The sequence below is a fragment of the Perca fluviatilis genome, chromosome 9, assembly GCF_010015445.1.
Source record: "Perca fluviatilis chromosome 9, GENO_Pfluv_1.0, whole genome shotgun sequence".
NCBI lineage: Eukaryota > Metazoa > Chordata > Actinopteri > Perciformes > Percidae > Perca > Perca fluviatilis.
In genome coordinates, this window is record NC_053120.1 from 16202068 (window position 1) to 16226459 (window position 24392).

Below are 24392 nucleotides of genomic sequence, written 5' to 3' on the forward strand. Positions count from 1 at the left end.
GAAACGCTTAAAATTATGGTCATGAAAGTCAGAGAATTTATAGCTTTTGAACATTGACACAAATTATGTTCATTATAACAAATTATGATTGTCTTAAGGAACTTTTTAAACAATATCATTGAAAGAACAGTCTGTCCCATCTTTGTAAAAAACAGTGCCATCTCAATCTGGAGGCAGAAAGTTTGTTGTTTTTATCCTTCTGTGATATAAGAACTGATGTTATGGCCATTTTTTCTGCCCCAGTGTTGAAGAAAAGCTACTGCTCCTGAAGTCCCAGGATCCACAGGTTTTTCCTTCTCAGGAAGTCATGCTCGTCCAGACATGTTTCCGGTCGGGCTACTTCATTGTGCTAAGAATAATTCTTAAAATTTTTAAACATGACGTGGATTACACAAAACGGTTGCAACTGTTTGCAGTCGGTGGTGTTTTTTATTTCTCGCTAATTAAAATAGCCTGTTTGTGAAGAATTTTGTTATGATAAACATTTCTCAGAATCTTTGTCACTTCGCCAGAAAACCCAAAGTTCAGCAGTGGTGTGAAGCCGAGGAGGAGCTGTAGTATTGCAGGTTCTGCAAACGGTAACTAATCAGTCAGGCAAAGATAACTCTAGACATACTTCTCCAAATCACCACCAAACATACCAGAAATTAAATGAAATTAGTTTTTCAAACCCAAACTTGTAGAAAGCAAGACGCAAGAGTCTGCAGCCACGCTATCAGCACTGTGAAGCTGTACAAAATTGTGTGCCAATCCATCTAATAGATGTTGAAGTATTTAACAGAGTGGCACTAGAGGTAATGATAACAAATCATACATTGCAGTCCATCCAAAAGTTGTCAAGATATTTCAGTAAAAAATTCACCTCTCAGTGGGATTCGTCCTCTGTGGACCATGAATGTCTTAAAAACTTCATGGCGATGCAGCAAATAATTGCCCAAAGGCTCTTGATATTATGGCTAAAAATGGCTGTGTTTCTGGCGTGAAGTCACTTCAGTAGAGCCAGTTAGAATACATTACTGCAGCCAGTGACCCCTACTGTTCCTCTCTTCCTCTCACCACATTTCCTGCCTTTTTCTAGTGTTGGAAGCTTTTGACAGGAGAGGAGGAAGGGGGAAAACATTAGGAGATGCACTAACTGTGTTCCACCTTTTAAAAATAAACACAACTTGACCGGCTCCCATCAGGTTAAAGGCTTATTGTGGTGCAGTGTGTCAACTCTTGACGCATGTTCTCTCTGCCGCCAGGAAACTCTGCTTAAGCTGGACTTGGACGGTGAATGACGACGGTGCAACACAGATGGCCAGCTGCCTGGTGCTGTCTCAACCCCCGCAGTGACCTCAGGGCTGACAGACAACAACAAACCTGTCGTCTTGTCCCAACTCCGTGTGCAGTTTAAGAGAAATGACCCGGTGGTAAATATCAGAGTTTAGATGAGGAACAGACTTTGGAACAGTAACTTCTGTTTTGAAGAATTGTTACTTTCAGCTCTTGTGGTTTCAGAATTCATCTTTGTTAACGATGATGATGTTTGCTTATATTCTATTGAACAAACCTACATCAAATTTTTTGTGCTTTGAATATCAGCAAGGATGAACTTGTATATTTTGCCTTATTTTTCAAACCCTTTATGTGAAGCATTTTCCTCTGCGATTTACCAGTTATGTTACAACTGTAGATCAGTGGAAATGTGATCTGTTTAGATTATATCTGAAACAATTAGTTCATTAATCGCTTAGTCGTTCGAAAGAAAATGAATGAGTGACTATTTTGATAATTGATTATAGATTATTTAAGTCAAAGCATTGAACATTTGCTGGTTCCATCTTCGGCATTTGTTTTCTCTTTGTGACAGTAAACTAAATATATATTTGGGGTTCAGACTGTTGATCAGACAACATCAATCAATTGGGAGACATTTTTCACTATTTTTGGAGATTTTACAGATCAATTGTTTAATAGCAAATAATTGTTAGTTGCCGTTCTACTGTAGATTTTTATTTTATTGTTGCACTTTCTCACTCAACGTTTATTTCATCTTATGCAATCAAAACTATACTTTTGCAATATTATGGAGGGTTTTTACTTTACAACATCCAACAGAAATATTATGAATAATGTGACAAAAAAAACTGACACAAATCAACGGGGCGACCTCTAGCTCACCCAGAAAAGAAGAAAAAAAATCAAGTCAACTATAAGGTACAGATGTCCTTCCTGTTAACACGCACACTTTTTACTGAATACTAAACTACTGTTTTTTGGCTTCTTCAGTAAGAGGAAATGCTGCAAAAATCTTTGAATGTTGGAAAAAATGATCTGGTGCTGCAATGGGGAGGAGTGTGTTTTGTTTTGTGAAATGTCTCCTGGAGGTTTGGTTTTGTGCACAGGGCCTGGTTAGTGTTGTATGGAGTGTTTGGTTAATTGACCTGCTTTGTTCTTTTGTGTTATTTGAGTCTCAAAGAAAATATAAGTCTGTTGGACTGATTATAAATCCATCGGCAGCAATTGAGCGATCATTCTGTAAGTGTGCCCCATCTGCGGAGTTGTGTGTGTTGGTATTTATTTTTAAGGATGTGTTTTATTTATTTTTGGGCAGCATTACAGCCATTTGCACCATGGATAAAAACTGTAAAATGCTGTATATGAATCAAATAAAGTAATTTTAGTTTTCCTACATATATTATGGTCCTTGGTATATGTTAAGTCCTCTCTGTCCTGCCCGTGAATAATCTCAGTGCGTCACATTGACAGAAACAGAAATCAGTAGTTGATTAAACACTGTGAACGTAAGGAGTATCTGAATGCTAAAGGTGGTGCATAATGAGTACACAAACAAACCAAAAACAATCTGGATCTTTATCAGTTTTTACTGCAGAGACTTGTCTTTGATTAATCACAGTTAACCCTTAAAAGAAATCAGGAAAGATTGCAATAAAAAGAATGAATCCTACTCAGTTTTCTGTTCTTTTATGATGTCAAAGAGACAATAGGAACAAATGGTAAGTATAAGATACAAATAAAATTTAAACTGTAGCAACCCTTTACTTCAAGTCAGTGCAGTGGTGGCCTAGGAAGCTAGCTTGCGACCAGGAGGTCGCCGGTTCAATCCCCAGACCAACAGGATAAAATCTGGGTGGGGAAAGTGAAAGAACAGCGCTTGTCCCTCCCTCATTACCACCACTGAGGTGCCCTTGAGGAAGGCCCTTAACCCCAACCACTCCATTGGAGCTGCTCAGTGGCCAGCAGATCAGACTGTGGTTGTACTGGGCAGCTTCCAGGTATGAATGTTTAACTGTGTGAATGTGACAAGTCGTTGCAAATGAGAAATTGTTCTCAATCAACTTATCTGGATAAATAAAGATTTTAAAAAAGAAAAGTGCCCCTATATAGTAAAACGGTTATAATATTAAAGGTGCCCTGCCATACAAAACCGTTTTTACTTGCATTTTTTGAAATATGTTAGCTCCATATGTGTTTGTGTTATGTTGTGAATGTGAAAATGAACTGCTACCTCCTCTGGCAGCTCTAGCCACTGAAAAGAAATAAGCGGAGAAATCAGGCCAATTACAAAAACTGGTCAGTCTGACGTCATATTGCCTGAGCTCATTACTATTCATTAGCCTTCCCAGTTGGACTGGGTAAAGGATTCTGACAGTCAGGCTCTCATTGGCTAGCTGTTAGCCAATCAGATTCAAACAACTTAGCTTGTTGAATATTAATGAGAACTGGCAGAAATCGAGCTGAGTCTTCCTGGAGGCTTTCTATACCACGCTAGAATGGCTTGAAACAAGGTAACCAAGGCATTTTTTTCCACAAAAAATGTTACAGAGTCCATGGTAGAACTTCAGACATTACCACAAAGTAATGAAATACGTGTGGCAGGGCACCTTTAAATATGTCTTCATAGAGAAGTTATAATTGCTGATAAATGAATGACATTAATTAACACTTAAAAGTGTCCTTATATCTGCGTACAACTACATTATAGTGCAATATAAACCATTTATCAAATGTTTGTATACAGTTTTTTTTAAATACAAAATACTGGGACTCTATAATATGAAATAATTGAGACATTTAAAACCCATTAGAAACAGAAGAAAAACAAACAAACAAATTACATTTAATGAGTATAGAGTATAGTCGTTAAATGAGTATAGTCATGTTGTAACTGTTAATTGTATTGTGGATGTACAAGAATTTACCAAAATACGTTTTTAATGAAATAGAAAACCTAAAATCAGACTGCTGTCACTTCATCATGCTCAAAAACTAAACAAAAATAAAACATTCTCCATTTGGTGGTCTGAAAAGAGGAATGAAGAAGTGTAGATGTTAGGGAAATTATAATACATACTTTCCCTTTTGTTATTATTAAACTGTTTGCATAGAATAATATTAATGATTGCACGTTCACAAGACACCATGGAGCCATGGAACTGTCCTTCTCTACAGAGCACGATGTGCTGCTGAGGAAAGAACAGGCACCTGACTGAGATAAGGAAGACGATATCGACTATTTGTTATGACTATAGACTTTGTATTGCATTCCACCTTGTGTTACAAAGCTGTTGAAAGAGGGATTCGTTGGTCACTTTTCTGTACTCATAAAATTAGTGCTGTAAACTGCCTCCTTGTTGGGTTCTCAAGTAAAATGATATCTATTCAGTGGTCTCTGTCTATTCTTGATAATGTAATTATCCCAACAGTAGAGCAGAAGATGAGCACATATAAAGCCATCATCATAACATGGAATTCAATTAGTTGTCATGTTGACAACAAATTGAATTTTCTGGTATGGAATATCTTATCTTGACATTTTCAGTCTGCAGATAGAAGAGTTTGCATTCATCTTCTGTTTCCTGGAGCCAAGCTATCACCCCTTTAGACTGAAGGCACTGTGCATCACTGTTACTCTGCACAATAAAAATGCAGTCAGGAAATGCAGCATGTAGTTTAACAGCATCCTTTTACCATTTTCAAGTTTCAGGTGAAATTTGTAGATCGTAAAAAGTGTTGAAAAGTGATGCTACCTATCCCCATTATCTGTTGTGGTACATTGTTCCTTTGTTTGTACATTAACAGCTGTCCAAACAGGTCAGAGGCATCCTCTTTATCACTCCTTTACATTTTGGTGGTTAATGTGTTGTGGGACATGCTGGGATATGAAATTATACTTTCCCATGAACTCGATCCTGCCCCTTTGTCCCTGGCAGGTATAATCTGATAATCAGTCGTCAGGTTGGTTAAGTAGTTTAGCAGGAGAGGATCACACTCAGTCGATTAAGCTGAGAACTATCACCTTCAAATGATCAAATGATTTGTCAGTTAGAGTCCGAGTACTTTCTTTCACAGTCTGAAGGACATCTAATGTTGTCCAGGTATAACAAAACTCTCAGTTGCTTTATATATGAGCAGCGATAAAGTATAATTTGAATGGGAATTAAAGTCAGAAAGGAATTAATTGCCACGGTACTTACCCTACCTGGAATTTGCCTTGGTGATTGGTGCATACATATTTAAACGTGCATATTAAACATTACTAAGAATAAACAATAAATAAAGAAACAGAAACAAATATACACAAAATAGCTGTTTAATAGCATCATGAGCTATTTACCTTTGGTTGGTTCATTTAAAAGGTAGGTGCTCTGTCTATGTCTCTCTCTCTGTCTCTCTGTTTCCATGACTGTTTTACTGTGAAACCATTTGTGTATGCTAAGACAGAGGGAGCGTCAAAACTGTGAATTTTAATCATTGCTGTTTAAACTGGGTACTCTCCTATCTAGCTACTGATGTCTTAACGTATTTTAAAATCGTTATGTGTTACTATTGTTTGACTGCTCTTTGGTTGTTTTAAGGTGCTGTTCACATTGTTTTTAGAATGAAATCTTTTACATGATTGTATTAGAAATGTTAGTCATGATTTTACAGTTCCATTTCTGTTTTTTTCTGTTTTGCTACCTATTTTAGCCAGAATTGTAATCTCAATGAGTCAACAAACTCATAAAAAATAGTCTCCACTGGATTTTGTGTTTATCGGTGTTTTAAGCCCCCAACGTCTCCTTCCAGGCAGCCTGGAAGGCACTAGGATTAGGCAATGGTTATGGTTAGGTTTGGGTTAAAACGCAGCGCCAAGGATGGGTGCTGCGAGGGGCACAGGCACAAGGGGACCACTTGTGTGAATAAAACACTTAAACACCTCCTTAAAAAGCCGGGTTCGGTTATATAAAAGCTGTTTAAAAGAAGACCAGATATTAAAAGTAGGTTAAAAGAACCACTGAACAGGAAGGACAGCGGAAGATTAAACCTTTAAATAAAAGGTCATTCATCTAAAAACATATCGAATGTCAGTAGGCAAATAGTAGCTTGTGGGTGAAATCTGGCCCTGCTCCAACAAACACATTTGGCCATATGAGGGAAAGAATGTTTTCACTTTTGTAGTCCACATCAAAATTACATATTTGATAAATCCACTGTAGATAACAATATAAATAGAAAGCTCATGTTCACGACCCTGAATAATCTAATAATAATCAAATGCCCAATGTGAGGAGAGGCTGTGCCTGGTGCTAGAACAAGTCCTCCAATAATCTAGTCTAATGAACCTTGTTATATAACACAGATAAATAATATAATCCACTTGATTTAAATGTGCTGATAACAATTGATTGGAAATGTCGGTCGGTCGGTCGGTCGGTCGGTCTAGGTTGAAATATCTCAAGAACTATTGGATAGATTTTCATGAAATTTGGTACGGACATTGAGGATGAATCCTAACAACGTTGGTGATCCCCTGACTTTTCATGTAAAACTACACTGGCCATAAATTAAACAATACTAGAAGAAGAATGGCCCATGGTTGATCCTAATTGCCAATAGCTGCTGTGTGTTAATATACATATATATATATATATATATATATATATATATATATATATATATATATATATATATATATATATATATATATATATCAAAATAAATTCCACTTTATGGATTAAAAACCAAATTACCACAGGCACTGAATAATTTTTTGAGAGTAGTATGAGGAAAGGAAAGTAGACAGGAATTCAAAGGTAATATAAAAAAAGGAATAAGAAAAAATCCCCCAAACCAACCATGTTGAATTTCCCAACAGTGATGAATAAAGTATCTTCTATTCTATGATCATCATGATGACGCTGTCACTGCTGTGTATACTTCAAAATCCTTAAATCAACTTTGTTTCCTAATCCCGCCTTCTACCTATATTAACTACTTCTTAAGGAAACTTGGAAAGGCACCAACGAGATTAAATGGATGGAAATCCTTTGCTGCCCGCCCTTGGATCTCCTAGTCTAGTTGATCAAATGCTAATGTGTTGTCTGTACAGTAACAGTTGCAGAGGGGAATCTCATCATGTCTCCCTGACTCTCTGGACTACAATCTCAGCCACAACTGAGCCAGAAACAAACAGGAAGAGCTGGTATTCACTGGGATATCAGTTCCTGCAGGACCTTTTCTTGGATTTTCTTGGAGTGTTTCCTGTTACGCTTTTTTCTCTTTTTCCTGTTTCATTGGCTTCCTGCCTTAAACGACAGTCGCAATGACTCCAGAGAATCCTAAACTGCAGAGATGTTTGCAAAACCGTCGCTCGACTATCAACTGTCTGTCAAAGGGTGTAGAGGACAACAAAACATTCCCATTTTCTCAGGAGAAAACAGTGAAAGCATGGACATCTCTGGAGTATCTGGAAAGTCCTGACATCAAAGCAGAGGAAAGATCCAAAGAGCCACAGAGAATCAGTGTTAATATTGGTGGGAAAGTGTTTCATATCCCCAATCAGTGTGCCATTAAATATCCTCACACCCGGATAGGTTCATTGGCCCTCTGCAGGGACCGAGCAAAACTCCTCACGCTGTGCGACGATTACTCTGTACGCAAGAAAGAGTTCTTCTTTGACCGTGACCCTGCCTTCTTCCACCACATCTGCCATTTCTACACAAGCGGAGTGCTGTGGGTCACACTGGAAATGTGCCCCATCAACTTCGAGGAGGAGATCAAATACTGGGGCCTGAGCCTGAAGGACACCCAGCGCTGCTGCTGCATAATGTTCGAGGAGAAGGTGGACGAGGTCAAGGACTACCTGAAGGTGGAGAGGGAGCTGTTGGCTGAGATAGAGGTGGAGTATGACGACGAGTTTTTCAAGGACATGGTTTTTGGGAATATGCGTAAGACTCTGTGGGACATTGTGGAAAATCCGTACTCTTCAACTCTAGCGAAGGCTTTCACTGTGCTCTCCAACCTTTTTCTGTTCTTCTCCATCGTCGCAATGAGTCTCAACACTGTTGAGGAACTTGAAGATTATAAAATCAACGGAAAGACATACATGGAATGGGTGGAGATCATCACCATTGTGTTCTTTACCTTTGAATATTTCATTCGCCTTGTAACCACTCCTAACATCACAATGTTTTTGAAGAGTGGACTCAACTTTGTGGACATGGTGGCGGTCATGCCTTATTTCGTCCAGATTATCTTTGAAACCTTTACTGACACTGAGAACTTAAATGCACAGGAAGATCTCAGGACCATGGCGCGGGTCAGCAAGCTCAGCCACGTACTTAAAGTCATCAAACTGCTGCGAATCTTTCGGATTTTGAAGCTGGCTCGACAGTCCACCGGCATGAGAGCGTTTGGGTTTACGCTGCGGCAGTGTTACCAGCAGGCCTCTTGCATTTTACTCTTCATTGTCATGGGAATCTTTACTTTCTCTGCCCTCCTTCATTCGGCCGAGAGGGAAACTGAAGGATCTCCTATCAGCAGTATCCCAGATGCCTGGTGGTGGGCTGCAGTGAGTATCAGTAGCTGAATGACTTTATTCTATACTTATCCTAGTCCACAAGCATACACCTGCTTTAGAAGACAAACGTGATAGAGTCGACACTAGTAACACTAATAGGGAAGTAAACATTTCTATTTCAACCTGACACCACAGTACTTTTTTTTACACCGTGTTCCTGAGTGGGAAGCCAGTAAGGGACAAAATTAGTACTATACTAGGAGCATGGGAATGCAATTACTGGTGTAAACTTAGATGACTCTATCCTGCCCCAACTCTCTTGCTCTCAAGTGGAGAAGGAAGCGCGATGATTTGCAATACCACAAACCAGTTTGCATGTTTGTTACTGTATAGACCTTACTAATCCCACACTGGGGAAAGTCCTGTGCTACAGCAGCTCAAAAGAAAAAAAATACACACATCAGAATAACACAAATACACATTAAATAGACAAAGAAGAAAAAATATACAGAAAGCATTATAAGTACATAAATAGAATTAGTTATAATAATAATAATAGTAATAATACAAACATATTTACATAGTAAACACCCTTATATAAACAGACAGTATATATACACAGATATACAGATGAGTAAGGTGCGGATGAATAGAAATGACACAGTTGAAGATGACACAGAGTAATAAATTAATAAATATGCATAGTACACAAAGTAATACATAAATAAATATGCATAGTAATAAATAAATATGCATAGTAATGAAAAAATATGCATAGTTCTGAATAGTTCTTCATAGTTCTTGCAATAGCTCTGTATTGGGACACAGCAACAACAAACATGCCTATGCTTCGCCAATTTGAAACTTCAGATGTGAGTGGCAGGCCTGGTTGTACAGAATACAGTACAGTCCTCTTTGAATGTTTCACCCAAACGGCTGTTGTGCGTTGTTAACATCGCCTTTCTTTGCAAACGTGATCAAAGACCTTTGTTCAGAACAGGTGGTTACCCCCACTAAACAATTGATGCAATCTTAGTTACGCCAGTTTGGCAGCATATCTACTGGTAAATAGTCATAGTGAAGCAAAATGCTATTGAAAACATGGAACGAAATAACACGGAACTCTTCCCCTTTCTCTCTTAGGTCAGCATCTCCACTGTGGGCTACGGGGATGTGGTTCCTGTAACTGTTGTGGGCCGCATTGTGGCCTTTGGCTGCATCTCATTTGGCATCATCCTCAACGGCATGCCAATCTCTTTCCTCTTTAACAAGTTCTCTGATTACTATGCCAAGCTAAAAGCAGGGGAGTACAACATTAACTCAGTGCAGCGGCGCTTTCAGCTCAAGAAGCGCCTCCGACACAGAATAAGCATGTGTTTACATCACTCAGAGGAAGACAATAGTACAGACAGCCGCTTCGAGTGCCCACACTGAGTAAAACTTAAAAACAAAAAAAAAGATGGGAGTGGTGGTGTTGCTTAGTAAACATAAAAGTTCTCAAGTTTAACACGCGTGACATGTGTTAGATACAGATAAAAAATAATCTGACAGCAAGTGCAAAGAATGTGGGTGAGAAAGAGAAGAGGAAGTCAAAGTCATGTTTGGTTGTTTTTTTTTGCACAGATGCAGTTTTACTTTCATTTATGACCACCACACTGGTAACGACCCACTCCATCAAACAGATAGTTGAGAACCACAGAAGAAAGATTTGGAGGAACTGATGTTGACTTTAAGCCATTTTATTTGCATGTCAAAAAGTTTCTATTCAAATAACTTATGGTTTTTAAAAAAGAAAAAAGAAAAAAGGATGAGTGTGAGGAATAGGGCCCCAAATTTGTAATACACACTGACTCTTAACTCAACTTGGCCCTAAAACTTGCAAATTGTAAACGTTGAGTGCCTGTAAATGATAGAAACACTTCACCGAAGTTAATGTTTCAAGTGTTCAGGTGTTAAAACTGTAAACATCTGTATGGTGTACACTCATGTTTCCTATCAATGTCATATATGTTAAGTGATCACTCTTTGTCATATGAATAATTAAAGCATGTCACAAGTTGCAGGGAATGGAGGACCCAAATGCAGAGAGAAGGAGGAAGTTTGTTGCTTGAGGATTTATTTCACCAAAAAAAATGAAGTGCATACCAAAAGAGTCGAGAAAGTAATAGGCAAAAACTAAGTCCAGAACAACAGAACAGGATCTCAAAACTGGAACTCAGAGACAAAAGGTAGACTCCATGCAAAAACACAGCAACAGAATACACAGCAACAGAATACAAAGAACCAACAAGAGACAAAGACAGAACAGAGACTAAATAGACCAGGTAACAAGGACTAACAAGGGACAGGTGACACTAGGCTTGACAACAGGTGAAACACATAAGACAATCACAAGGGTGGGAAACTAAAGACAGGAAGTAAAACTAGACAAGACAAGGGAGAAAACAGATTTCCAAATAAAACAGGAAACAGAACATAACAGAAACTCACAATCATGACAAAGCAGACTGATGAATTGCAATAAATCACTGGTGGGTATGTAACTGTAAACAACTGTCAGTGTGTAAAGACTCTTCATTATTACAGTTCAATACAGATACCAACAGACAAATGTGGAGATGAAACATGACATTTTATGTCAATTTAATATGTATTCCTAATTGTACTACTACAGTAAATAAATACTGTGAAAGTGGCTATATGTAACTTTCAGTTTGTGTTGATTCTAGCGGCCGCTTTGGTCAAAAGCGGTAGTGTTTTTATCACATCTACTGTCGTAAAAGGTCTTTTCTTTACGTTGCTATATTACTTATTAACCTTTATTTGTTATGTATAAGATTCACTGATAGGAAGCCTCTCTTTTGCAGGAACTCCCTGATCACATTCACACAGTTACACAATCATTCGCCCAGAACAATTACAAGGGCACCTTAGTGGTGGTAATGAGGGAGGGGCAAGCGTTGCGCACACTTTCCCCCCCCAGATAACTGGAGGTCATATAGCCTAGTTGCAATGAATGTTTTGCCCGGACAGAAAATAATTTATTTACAATAAGATAATATGTCACAGATGCATTTTTGCATTTCAGGTGTTGCTTATGGTAACTACTTTGGATAGATCTAAACCGGGTATAACTGTCACAAGTGTTTGTTGTATCAACTGACATAAAAATAACTTAGATTTATACAGCGCATTTCATGAAACCCAAGGACGCTTTACACAAGTACAGCGGGACAAGGGAAAAGACAATAGGCTAGTAGGCCAACACAAACACGGACTGAAAATAAATAAAAACCAGGCGCTAAATGAAATGTAGGCTACTGAAGTACAACCACATTGCACACTGTAAAGTTCTTTCATGAATGAAATAGACATATTGCATACCTGAGGGCCATTTCGGGGTCGGGTTTTGAATCATTTACAATCCCGTAATTGTAAAATAGTTTCTCTTCTAATATCCTTTTTTTCTGTGATGGCCCTGCCACAGTATTAGCCATAACTATAACAGATAACTTCCAAAATGTACTTATTTTGATTAGGACAATGCACATTAATCAACATTTCTGTAAATGAACCAGTCAGCTCATTTTCAACTGTAGTCCTAGTTGCATGCATGTCTTTATGGTGGAAAGAAACCAGAATACCTGGAGGAAATCCACACAAGTACAGGGAGAACATGCAAACTCCACACAGAAAGGCCTGGGACAAGCTGGGTTCAAACCCAGAACCTTCTTGCTGTGAGGCAGAAGTGCTAACCACTGAGCCACCATGCTGCTAATAAAGTTAAAATATAATTAGGCCTACATAAAGAAACTCCTGTTTAACTGGCTGGATACTCAAACACAGGCTTTTCCAGTGTTACGCCGAAATCTGTGACCCATCGGAATTCGTGTGTCTGTAGAGACCGCTGTAAATCAACCCACAATATAATGTATGTTTAGGCCACTTGGACGCAGCTCAACAAGCTGTAAACACAAAACAATTCGTATTTCAACATCCAACAGACACAGAGCAACATTAGCATTCTTTAGGAGTTTTGAAGTAGTGGGTATTAAAACCAAAACAATGAGCTGAAAGACATTATGAAGCTCTATATAGCTGAGTGGACCTGCAGCACAATGACTGACCTGTTACTGACAGCAGACAACCTACTTTGTTTATTACTGATTAGAGTTTGCCAGTGAAATATTGTCTGACATACAGTATAATGAAATGTGGATCTCTCCATGTTGCATGTGATCAGATATTTGATCCATTGAAAATAATAATATAGGCCTATTGGTTATGGCAGCTGTAAGGAACCTATGAACTTTATTACAATAAATAAAAAATGTAAAAGAGATGACACAAAGGCCCCATGCTAGAGTCAAATATGTGACCTTATGCAGAGTGATGCAGCATGGACCGGGATCCACCTCCATTTGTTTTTTTCAGTACCGTGGAACTTCTGTATATTCTTGAAGCAAAGCCATGACATTTTAGTTGACTTCAGTATCTTTTTTGCTCAGAGTATTCCTTTATGATTGTAATGTTATGCTGGTCATACTTTATGTTGATCTCTGATTGTGTTGTTGACGCTGGCTGATTCTGTTTGATGTATTTGATCTTGATTAACCCTTGTGTCGACTTGCTATGTCCGGTCAACGTCCTGCTGTGCTCTACGACACCATGAACTATTACAACTACTAATTCTAGTCATTATCTTTATTTTGACTATTATTGCCATTGTTCATGACACCCCCAACTGACACTGTCAGACACCGCCTACCAAGAGCCTGGGTCTGTCCAAGGTTTCTTCCTACAAGGGAGTTTTTCCTCGCCACTGTCGCACTTACGCATTCATGCATGCTCTTGGGGGAATCACTGGAATTGTTGGGTCCTTGTAAATTATAGAGTGTGGTCTAGAACGACTCTATCTGTAAAGTGTCCTGAGATAATTCCTGTTATGTTTTGACACTATAAATAAAATTGAATTGAATTGAGTTGTCTTCCCGTCGACCACACAACTTTTTATTTTTCCGGGTCCAAACTTTTTTTTTCAACTTTTTGTTGTTCTTTTTTGACACGTTTTCCCGACACTTTTGAAACTTTTCACGTTTTTGAAGCTTTTCACAACGCTTTTGAAGATTTTCACAACGTTTTTGTCGATTCTTTTCCAAGTTTTTTGTCGATTCTTTTCCAAGTTTTTTGTCACTTTTTCCGAGGTGTTTGTTTGTTTGTTTTCGTGTTTTTGAAGCTTTTTCTGACATTTTTGTCACTTTTTTTAAGTTCTTTTGTCATATTTTTCTCCAAATGGTATAAAATTAAATAAAACACCCACATTAAGTGAAAGTAGTGAACTGATAATTTATTTAACTTGTGAAGAGTAATGGTTGTATGGAACCATCCACGTTATTTTCTTTGACAATTTGGTTGAAAGAACCCCAAATTTCTGATATGGAAACTTTTTGAAAATGGTCATACTGTTATGTAGCAGGATGACAGGATAGTTATCATGTTCATCCCAGATACCAAACAGTCATTGAAACTATGTTAAATCAACATTCCGTTGTCAACATTAAGTCATTGAATCAACATCAAACTCTGATGTTGATTTAACATAGTTTCAATGACTATGACTATGACTTGCTATCTGGGGCCCATGCCATTCCAATGATTTAGCTTCTCATTGATGCCGTGCTTCAGACTGTGTTGCCCTATGGGGAACAAATAAAGGAGATGAGTTGACTCTATTGCGCTGTTTAAAGGAGCTTTTATAAAGGTAGGTCCTATAGCCTGCAGTGAATCAATCTGTTGACATAATGAAAATGATGTCCAAGAAAAGTACAAGGCCTGAGATTGTTTCATAGCTCACCTATGTAAACAACGGTGCTGTTGTTATAGATCCATGTCAGGACAGAAACATTGGGGAGAAAACACACATTCTCATTTCGCTAATCAACTAAAGTCTTCAATGAAAGCACGTTATCTTGGTCTACCAAATGGTTTAGTGTTTCTGGCATCAAATGAGTCTCACATAGGTGTTCAGTTGGGTCTTGATCAGCACAGAGAGAAAGCAGGTTGAAAACATGTCTTGTTCTATATCTGTATATCTGTATATCTGTAGCACAATGTCTGTGTCACCGGCAGTGACAGATGCCGCCCACAAAGAGCCTGCACTGTCTGAGTTTCTGCCTATAAGGAAGTTTTCCCCCGCCACTGTACCAAATGCTTGCTTGTGGGAAATTGTTGGGTCTTTGTACATTATAGTGTGTTCTAGACCTAGCTACTCAATCTGTAAAGTGTCTACAGTTAATTATTGTTATGATTTGATACTATAAATAAAATTGAATCGAAAAATTTAATTTAATATAATTTCATTTTTCGTTGTTCCTTGTCATGGTGATATTTATGTTATCGGCATCAGTCACACAACAAGTAGTGAAACAGGAACCGCCCAACATGCGGTCGGCAGACCGGAGCACGCGAGCCATGCTGATGCACACTGGACTTATCTTTGGAGCTGCAAAGACACACGAGAGAAACTATCTCCTTTTAACGGTACGTAAACTTTGACGAACCTTCATATAATACGTACAGGAGCTTTATGAACGGAAAAAAGAATTTCCGATAACAATAATCGATAGTCGCTGCATTAGACCTATTGCATCTAATTCGGATACTTGATTGATTAACACTTGACAGATTGACGATCAGGTTGGAAAAATCGCCTCACATAGAAAGAAAAGTAGCCTATAGGCAGCTGTCTTAAATTTGTCTTGTTTTTATGAAAGCGTTTAATTATTTTACGGTTATTAAGAGTCTAGGGCCTAATATATCGTTATGCATAATCTTTATGTAAGTAATATACTGTAAATGTCACCTGTCTCACACTTTTTGCATTTCCTTCAGTTTCTCAGCACCGTTTGTATTAGAAAGACAAAAAAATATATATTTTAAACCCATAGCTATATGTCACCTATCTGCCCATACTGCTGCAACATGTGTACATATGACAATATAGAAGTAATTTGTACTTAAATGGACCCTGAAAAATGTTGCAACTGTCCCCATATATGTGGACAATTGCAACAGTACCGAGGGGCAGTTGCAACAGTCATTTAGATGTAATAAAACTCATACTTCTGCATAATTATTCAAATATATTTTTAGTTTATTTGAGACCAGAGTTATTAAACCACTGAATTGCCTTTTATGTCAATTTTATCAAATTATCATTATTGTTGTCATGAGGGACAGTTGCAACACCATGTGTGAACAGTAGCCACCCAAAAGCCATCTTAAAACTAGTGATGCTAGCCTAACATTAGCTTTAACACATGGTACTTAAGTCTGTTAAGAGATAAGAAACTGAACATTCAAACTATATAATGATAAAGATCAATACTTGAACAGTTTAGACAGTATGACAAAAAATCTGGTCGTAAAAAAAGTTACTTTTTTACCTTGAATTTAAGTTCTCCCATAAGGAACGATGACATGTGGCTGTTAACTTCCAGACAGATGGAGGGGCCTACTGAGCATGTGAATTAGGAGTTTCATGACTCTAGCTCATTCCTGATTGGAGAAATCAGCAATGTTGCAACTGCCACACGTTGCAACTGTCCCCACTCTCCCCTATATTTTATTCCATATGGTTCAAAGCAGTTGGTGATATTGGTGATTGGTGATATTCAGTAGACTACTTAGAATATTTAGGTTATGCAGAAGTAGGCCAACCAATACAACGATGTAAAAAATACGAACAGAAGTATTATCAACTAAATATCTAGGCTGTAGCCAGGGCCAGCTCTAACTGTTTGGTTGCCCTAGGCGAGATTGAGTTTTGCACCCCCTAGTCTCGCATTGCCAGTGCACATCTCCACAGTGCTGTGTCAGCGATAGAGTAGCAATGTATGTTCATTTTAGTTTCTAGCTTGCATGTAAGTTAGATGGTACCAACATTTGGTCTAATCATAACGGGTCTGGCAACCCAAAGGCCAGTGTTTTGTTTCCAGATTTGTGTGCATGGTGATTTATGATATGGGGAGGGTCTGGGGGTTCTCCCCCTGAACATTTTGAGCATTAAACACTTCATTTCCTGCATTCAGGTAAATGTTTATGCAACTATTTCTACCTTTTTCTGAATCAATTTATGCTGGAAATATATTTATGTAAAGGGAAACAGATTACAATCCAAATATAAAAACATAATGGAATATTTAGCAGTAAGGCTGTCAGGCATTCTGCTTTCATCTATTTATTCTCCTGTAGATCAACTTTTCTAATCTGAGTCACCACACATAGCCTAGACATCATTTACTCCTCCCTCTTTTGCGTCTTTTGTTGGGGAATTAACCTCCTTTAATGTGCATATGACAATTATTCACCTCAATGATACATTATTTATTTTAATGAATTAATAAACCCCTGGACTGTAATATTTCGTGTTTGAGCAAGATTTCTGCTCATGTTCAAAACTTTGTGCACATTCAAAATATAACTCATCTGTGCTCTCTGAGATTTGGAGGAGTCGTGATATTTTGAGAAAAATAAAGTGATAATAGGCTATTACAAGAATAAAGTCACAATATTTCAGAAAATAATCCACCTGCACCATAGTCTGCTGTGCATTACGTGATTGCTCTGCTGATAGGATACGGTAGGTCTCAGACCTTCTGACAGACTCAGAGCCCTGTTTGAGACTCTGGTCTCTGAATGACACAAAGTTTAGCTAGGGAAGTGGCTGTACGCTGCTCTACATCGGAGGTGTAAAAACTGAAAAGAGCTAAAAGCTGCACAGACCACGGAAGGCGCGCTGCAGCAGCTATGTGGTCTGTGCCGCTTCTCGTCTCTATTTTTACAGCGAGAGTGGACACTAAGCGACGCACACGTCTGCTTCAGAGCTCCGTGTGGCTGAGGGGGCGTCCTAGGATAATCATGTTTAATAAACATGTTTTATTTCGCTTGTCATTCTAATTATATTATTAATGAGAAGTAGACCTAAGGGCGACACGGCGCCCCCCAACACATTTTGACTCCTTAGGCAATCCATGCCTACTTAAATAATCAAAAGTCATAGAAACTAAAAATGAAGCCTTTACATGTTATTGCAGGTAATCTAGAAATCTGGGAACAACAATAAGTAAACACATGTTGTTATGTTTTACTTTACAATATATTTTAACTATCTGAAGAATGTATTGTTAACTAAGAGCCAATTAGAAATAAAAGACAGATCTTCTTCTTAGTCAGCCTCATTTCCATTTAAGTGACAGTTCTGCAGTTTACCATCCCATTCTCACAAGAATTCACACTTGAGGTGATACAGTTTGGGGAGTTGTGCGCTTTTCTTCACCAAAACAACAACTGTAGTTCATAAATAAAGTTCATATTTGTTGTATGAACATTTTGAATATATAAAGTGTTCAGGCTCTGTGGCTACTTATGCTTACATTATACACTCCAAACAATAGATTTGATAACAATAATATAAAATACTTGGATTTTTTTATTCAATAATACTTTAATTCAGGACAAAAAAATGACTTTAAGGACATTTTTCTAAAATAAATATTGGAATGTATCAATTATGCAACTGAATTGCCCCTGTCAGTGTTGGCTGTATTCTTTTTTGTTATATAACTGGAATGTTATCACTGCTTACATTAACATTTAGGCAGCATTTTAATTGTGTAGCTGCATGTCAAGAGAGAGGTCATTTTAATGGGTTTTATATGCTGTTTGTTAGTTGAACCTATAGCAATGCATAATTTTTTTTATGTAAAATTCTACTAAAACAAGTAACTAAATCTGTCAGATTAATACATAAATAAAGTACTTATACATTATTTCTTTGTAAAATGTAGTGGAATAAAAGGATCTAGTAGTTAAGTACTTGAGTACATGTAGGTCTACTTATTGACTTTCCACCACTGGCTAATGTTATGGGAAATTGCTGTGAAACAAAAAACAGAAACTCTTTAAGCACTATTTTTGTCCTTCGGGGTGCTGATTCTGAAAATATTTAACTTTTGTCGTGACTGTCAGAGGTAATGATTGAACTCGGTAAGCATTGCCTGAATTGCTCATGCGTCATTTAGAAACACTGCAGAGTTATATGAGTAAAAAAAAAGAAAAAAAAATTAAAACCTCTGACAGTCTTAATAAAAAACAAACCATATAGTCTTGTATTCTATGACAGTAGAACCATAATATATCCTATGCATAATATATGATTTGCTATTGATTTGATGAAGAAAATACTCCACTAAAGAAACATAATAAACACACTTAAGGCACTTCCAGCTCTGTAGTCTGTTAACCTGGGTGTGGTAGATTTGTCATGGGAACGCTTCTCTGAATGAGTATTTAGTTTGTTCTGATGCTTTAATGTCTGACATCATCCATGTGTAACATGTTCCACCCATTTTGAGGAGACATGACAGCATGTGAAGCATGCAGATGCCAAGCCACCTCATGTCCGCTCTGAAGCTCAGTCTGCTTGCTCCGGTTGGCCTCTGCTTGTTATTCAGAGCAGTCAGATGAAATGTGCGAAAGCTTTAATTTATAGACATTCATCCTATGTGTCCCTCATATTTGGAGACTAAACCCACAAGGTCAAAATGTCTCATTAGTCCAGAAGATCTTTTTCTTTCACTTCTCAAACATCCAGCTCTAATGTTTATGGCACAGTGATCTCTCTTCCTTTTTTGTTTTCTACAGATGGCAGCTCAATACAACCACCTCTCAACAGTTGATGCTAAAAGTCTGTGCTTCTAAAATGAAGTATAACTCCACGGTAAATTTAAAACCACCTCCAGACTATCTGTAGCATCTCCAGTAATGTTTAATGCTCTGCATGAGCATGTATATTGCTCAATCTAGAGCAGAGTTGCACAATTCTGACTTCAGGATGACCAACAGACAACCAAAGTACTCTGGTGTGTGCTAACTTCAATGCCAGTGTTTGAACTGGGGCTTTCTAAAGTTAACTGTGGAGTTGGATGTTTGAGTTGGAGTGGATCAGGCACAGCAACTGCAACTACAAGGTAGTTGTTTAACACCTACTACGGACACATGATCATTAGAAGACAAAGGAAATTACAGGGGAAATGATTAAAGCAGAGATATTCAAAAGGGGGTCCGTGACCCCTAGGGGGTCCTCAGAGTAAGTGCAGGGGGGCCACCATATTATATCTAAAACGTTTTTGAAATTTTCTTTTTTCAAAATTCAATGTCTGAAAATATACAATAATATGAATCCAACCTATTATTAGAAAGATAATTTGGCCTATTTGTGAAAAGAAAACCATTTCATTTACACATTTTTAGATAAGCTTAATATAGGTAGCCATACAGTTAGGCTTAATAATTCACTGTGCCTTCCACATATATGTTTAACATTAAAACATGATGTATAAATAATATATATCTATTCATTTTCATCCATCCGGCCCAGTTTAACATGCAACTCAATTTTATACAATATATGTACAGTAGAAGGGGGTCCCTACTCCATCTCTCTTTCAGCTAAGGGTTCCTTGGCCTAAAAAACGTTGAAGACCCCTGGATTAAAGGACTAAATACTCACACTGAAACAGTCCAGGAGCTTAACGGTATTTTAATTCTGATGATTCAGAAAGTGAAACCTTTAACTTTCATAATATTCATTATGTTTTCCCCACACCACTCATAGATATGAGAACATGATTCATTTGTGGACAGGGCAGCATCTGAATTGATTGAACAAAACGTACCTCCATTGAAGAATAAGGCAAAAACAAGACGTTAACTCAATTAACAGACCCACCATATTGAAACATGAGGGAAACGTATGCTGCCTGATCAAACCAATAAATACACACAGGAGGACAACATGGAGAATTACCATTTCATGTTTCTCTTCCCTGACTTGTCCCCGTTAACCCCAGCACACAATTTATTTTTCACTTCACAATTACCCCCCAAGGCCAATCTTTTGTTTAACCAGGAAGAGAATTCAGCAGCCAGTTAAAGACAAATTAATAAATATAAAACTAAACCAACTAGTAGCATGACAAACAATGCAAACTAAATATGTGCTTCATATAGAAACAGCACATTGTCTAGGTGCTAATAAAAAAAAAATCTAGACCAAACAAACTATTGTGTTTTATCTACTTTTAATGTGACTGCAAATACAAGTAACAGAACATGGTAATGATGTGAGTGTGTGAAACTTTAAACCTTCAATATGTTCCTGCAACATCAAGCAGGAACAGAGCAACATGCGTCTCTTAGTGTAGTCAAGCCGTCTGACTAGCATATTATGTTTCTTCAGCAGCTGCTGGTTTACTTTGCACTGAGCAGGTAGTGTACACATCTATGAGACTGCAGCTCTTCACATTTGTTGTTAAATTGATGTAATGTGACAGTGGCTATAATGCCTGCAGGTGTGATATCCTTAACCTTAATTTACCTAACAAATTGTTTTATGTCATACTGAGATGTTTTGTTTGGTCACTGCAGATTTTCGAGGATGAGAAAGCTCAGAGCGAAAATCTTCTTGCTGGCGGGAGCTCTTGGTCTGTTGGCCCTCCATCTTTTTAAAGATTTTTTTGACTACAAAACCGTCCGACTCCACGTAGATGTGATAGAGAATGACATTCAAGTAAGGCGACCCACCACAAAAAAGTCATATGTATACTCCTGGTCAAAATGTCAACAAAATGTGAGTGCTGCCAACATCACAGGCTTCAGCTCTCTTCCTGGTGACATAAAAGACTTTCTCTATTATCGACACTGTCGCCATTTCCCCATGCTGCTGGACCTTCCTGACAAATGTGGAGGAGCTGATAAATCTGCAGAAGTCTTTCTTTTCCTGGTCATTAAAAGTTCCCCTGTGAACTACGACCGCCGAGAGGTGCTGCGTAAAACCTGGGCTAAAGAGAGGTTACACAATGGTGTGTGGATCCGAAGGATCTTCATCTCAGGAACAATTGATACTGGTTTTGAGAAGGAGAGACTGAACAAACTACTCGAGCTGGAGAAACGTGAGTACAATGACATTCTCCAGTGGGACTTTAATGAAGGATTCTACAACCTCACCTTAAAGCAGATACTTTTCCTGGAATGGATGGAAAGGAGCTGTCCGAACGCTCGCTTCCTGCTAAATGGTGATGATGATGTCTTTGCCAACACAAACAACATGGTTGAGTATCTTCAGAGCCTCAAGGAAAATGATGGAAGCAAGCACCTCTTTACTGGACATCTGATCCAGAATGTAGGACCCATTAGAATATCACAGAGCAAATATTTTATCCCAGTTCAGGTGCAGGAGTCAGACTCATATCCTCCCTACTGTGGTGGTGGAGGCTTCCTACTGTCTGGCTATACAGCTTTGGTCATATACAATATGTCCCAGTCCATTCCCATTCTTCCCATTGATGATGTATACATGGGGATGTGTCTGGCCAAAGCAGGACTTGTTCCTGATTCTCATATGGGTGTGAAGACGGCAGGACTGCAGATTCCCTCCAGCACACTAGATGGATACGATCCTTGCTATTATAAAGAAGTTCTACTGGTACACAGATTCCTTCCAGCTCACATGTATCTCATGTGGCAGAGAATACATGATTCTAATCTGAAATGTGGGCCCTCCAAGTCAAGGCTTTAGCATCACAAAACTGTAACTTACATGTAGTGAGAGAGTTTGTTGGCAATTTGTTTCCTGCACCTGCTCTTAGGTTGTGAGTGCAGGTTTGACTCGCTTCATTTCATCATGAGAAAATCTTTGGACTGTTTTTCTACCACTGTTCGGCTGCAGGCTTCAGCACAGTTCAATGGAACTTATTATTTTATTCTTTGTCATCAATGTGGGCGAGCAGCAGTCAGCCTGACTCAAAGGGGCACAGCAGTAGTTAGTGTAGGTGTATTGCCCACATACTGTGTGGGTGAGCAACTTTTACTGGAATTAAAAATAGGGTTGCTTGGTATCAGGCTTCAATGTTGTGGGTTTTGTTTTTCTTTTCTTTGTTGGTACCAAATACTTCTACCTTCTTATTGTTTGATCAGATACTTACTGTTTAAATTATACTTTTATAAAGTAGCTATACTGTATTTATGTAAACTTCTTGTACATCATTATCGAACCAATACCCAGCTGGTGTAAGTGATGCAGGGGGATAAGGTATGCTGTGGTGTCCACAGTCTTACACAAATATAATAAAACTCAGGTTTTCTTAAGACTAGTATGCAGTTTTCTGTAATGAAATAAAAAAATATTAAGTATGCACCTGTATATTTGTGCTCAGAAAGATACTAATGTAGCCTATGTTTTTGTGCCTTAAATCAGTGCTTCTCTAACATATATCACTGGAATTTTGGATGTACTGTCAAATCCCCTTTATATTTATAAGTCAGTAAGAACCATTACAAGGGGTCTCAAATTTTCATGTAAGATTACTGTGTGCTTTCAGGACTTTGTATATTGAAATAAATTGATTACCATGTATTTTACCATTAGTTAATTGAATGTACTGAAATTCATTTTCCTGCTGCTAAGAAGAGGTAATATATTGTGTGATTTTAAAATGAATGGCTTTGAGGTTACTGTATATTGTGTACTGCATATAACAAATATGTATTTAATAATAAATAAATTTGTATATATTGTTGTCTATATCATGTTTTAGACCTTTTTCAGGGCACAGCTGATGTATTTACACATACAGGCGATAGCCCTGTGCACAGCTGTATACATACCGCCACCAATAGGTCAGTTTTTGCAAGTGACCTCAAATTAAAGAAAATGAATGGGCAGCACAGATCAGGCACACAAGACCTCTTTGCCATAATACTGCTAGCCTGTATTGAATTTGTGTTTGACAGCAACAGGTTATAATTATTAGCCAGAGAACATGAAAAGAGACTCCCAGAAAATTGAGCCATAAACTCACAGTAACCAAAGGAACGGAGTGTTTCTTCTTCCCAGTTACTGTGCAAAAGCATCCACTGTGACATGTAGTTCAATAAAAGAAAGCATCAACTATGCTGTTGGTAGCTCCAAGACTTATGGCAGATTTATGTTCCTGCGGGGGCTCTTCGACGTAGCCTACGTAAGTGGCCTGAGGTTTAAGTCCAATTTATGGTCATTGATGCCGTGGGTACGTAGTAGGTACGTAGTAGGTACGTGTAGATACAGACCCTAAGCCTAGCCCAACGCTGTAGCCTGACGTGCACCTCTCAAAATATTTAACTACACGTTGCAGCGACGCAGACCGCAACAACTGATTGGTCCGTTTGGCCGTGGCTTTGTAGCATCGCGTTTCCCCCTACGCATTTCCAGGGTCTCCTTCTCCTTAAACAACAGGAAATCAAGTAGAGGGTTAACTTTTCCTGCTACAGCTTTCTGGCCGTGGTTAGAAAGCACAGGGGAGACACTTTGTTTCTCCCACTATGCCTCTAGAGTTGGTACTTGCTCTGCTTCCCTTCTGGATTTCAGGACTTTTGGACTGCTCTTCCCCTCAAAGAAAGTAGATTTATATCACCCTTGTTGTCATAGAGACACACATTCCTACCAGCTAGAATGTATTTTATGTGGCATAAAATACACGATCCTAATCTGAAATCAGACAGAGAAAAA

The 24392-nt window shown here is 38.2% G+C and overlaps 3 protein-coding genes across 6 annotated transcripts in view; all 3 read left to right on the forward strand.

The window, feature by feature from the left end:
* LOC120565120 (very low-density lipoprotein receptor-like) overlaps positions 1-2678 on the forward strand; it is a 29838-nt gene extending 27160 nt beyond the window's left edge. For both annotated transcript variants that reach the window (XM_039810533.1, XM_039810534.1), the window contains exon 13: positions 1245-2678. In XM_039810533.1, the coding sequence (XP_039666467.1) occupies positions 1245-1258 (14 nt within the window). In that variant the 3' untranslated portion in view covers positions 1259-2678. The remainder of the gene's footprint in view (positions 1-1244) is intronic.
* A 4628-nt stretch (positions 2679-7306) lies between these two features.
* LOC120566178 (potassium voltage-gated channel subfamily V member 2-like) lies at positions 7307-11486 on the forward strand. Its single transcript, XM_039812467.1, has 2 exons — positions 7307-8836; positions 9929-11486. The coding sequence occupies exons 1-2, from the start codon at positions 7589-7591 to the stop codon at positions 10217-10219; spliced, it is 1539 nt and encodes a 512-aa protein (XP_039668401.1). The 5' UTR covers positions 7307-7588; the 3' UTR covers positions 10220-11486.
* Positions 11487-14228: 2742 nt separating this feature from the next.
* On the forward strand, positions 14229-23395 carry LOC120565304 (N-acetyllactosaminide beta-1,3-N-acetylglucosaminyltransferase 3-like). 3 transcript variants are annotated; one of them, XM_039810981.1, is made up of 3 exons: positions 14229-15325; positions 19490-19565; positions 21275-23394. In XM_039810981.1, exon 3 carries the CDS (start codon positions 21285-21287, stop codon positions 22422-22424), a length of 1140 nt encoding a protein of 379 aa, XP_039666915.1. In that variant the 5' UTR covers positions 14229-15325; positions 19490-19565; positions 21275-21284; the 3' UTR covers positions 22425-23394. The 3 variants fall into 3 exon arrangements, with proteins under 3 accessions (XP_039666915.1, XP_039666914.1, XP_039666913.1); XM_039810980.1 differs by lacking the exon at positions 19490-19565; XM_039810979.1 differs by lacking the exons at positions 14229-15325; positions 19490-19565 and adding an exon at positions 19572-19815 and having other exon boundaries at positions 21275-23395.
* The last annotated feature ends 997 nt before the right edge of the window (positions 23396-24392 follow it).

Excerpts from the sequence above, each read along its gene's own strand:
- LOC120566178 (XM_039812467.1), top strand. The coding sequence starts at position 7,589 with ATGACTCCAGAGAATCCTAAACTGCAGAGATGTTTGCAAAACCGTCGC. Across the intron at positions 8,837-9,928 it reads ATGCCTGGTGGTGGGCTGCA|GTCAGCATCTCCACTGTGGG; the intron begins GTGAGTATCAGT and ends TTTCTCTCTTAG.
- LOC120565304 (XM_039810979.1), top strand. The coding sequence starts at position 19,724 with ATGCCAGTGTTTGAACTGGGGCTTTCTAAAGTTAACTGTGGAGTTGGA. Across the intron at positions 19,816-21,274 it reads ACAGCAACTGCAACTACAAG|ATTTTCGAGGATGAGAAAGC; the intron begins GTAGTTGTTTAA and ends TGGTCACTGCAG.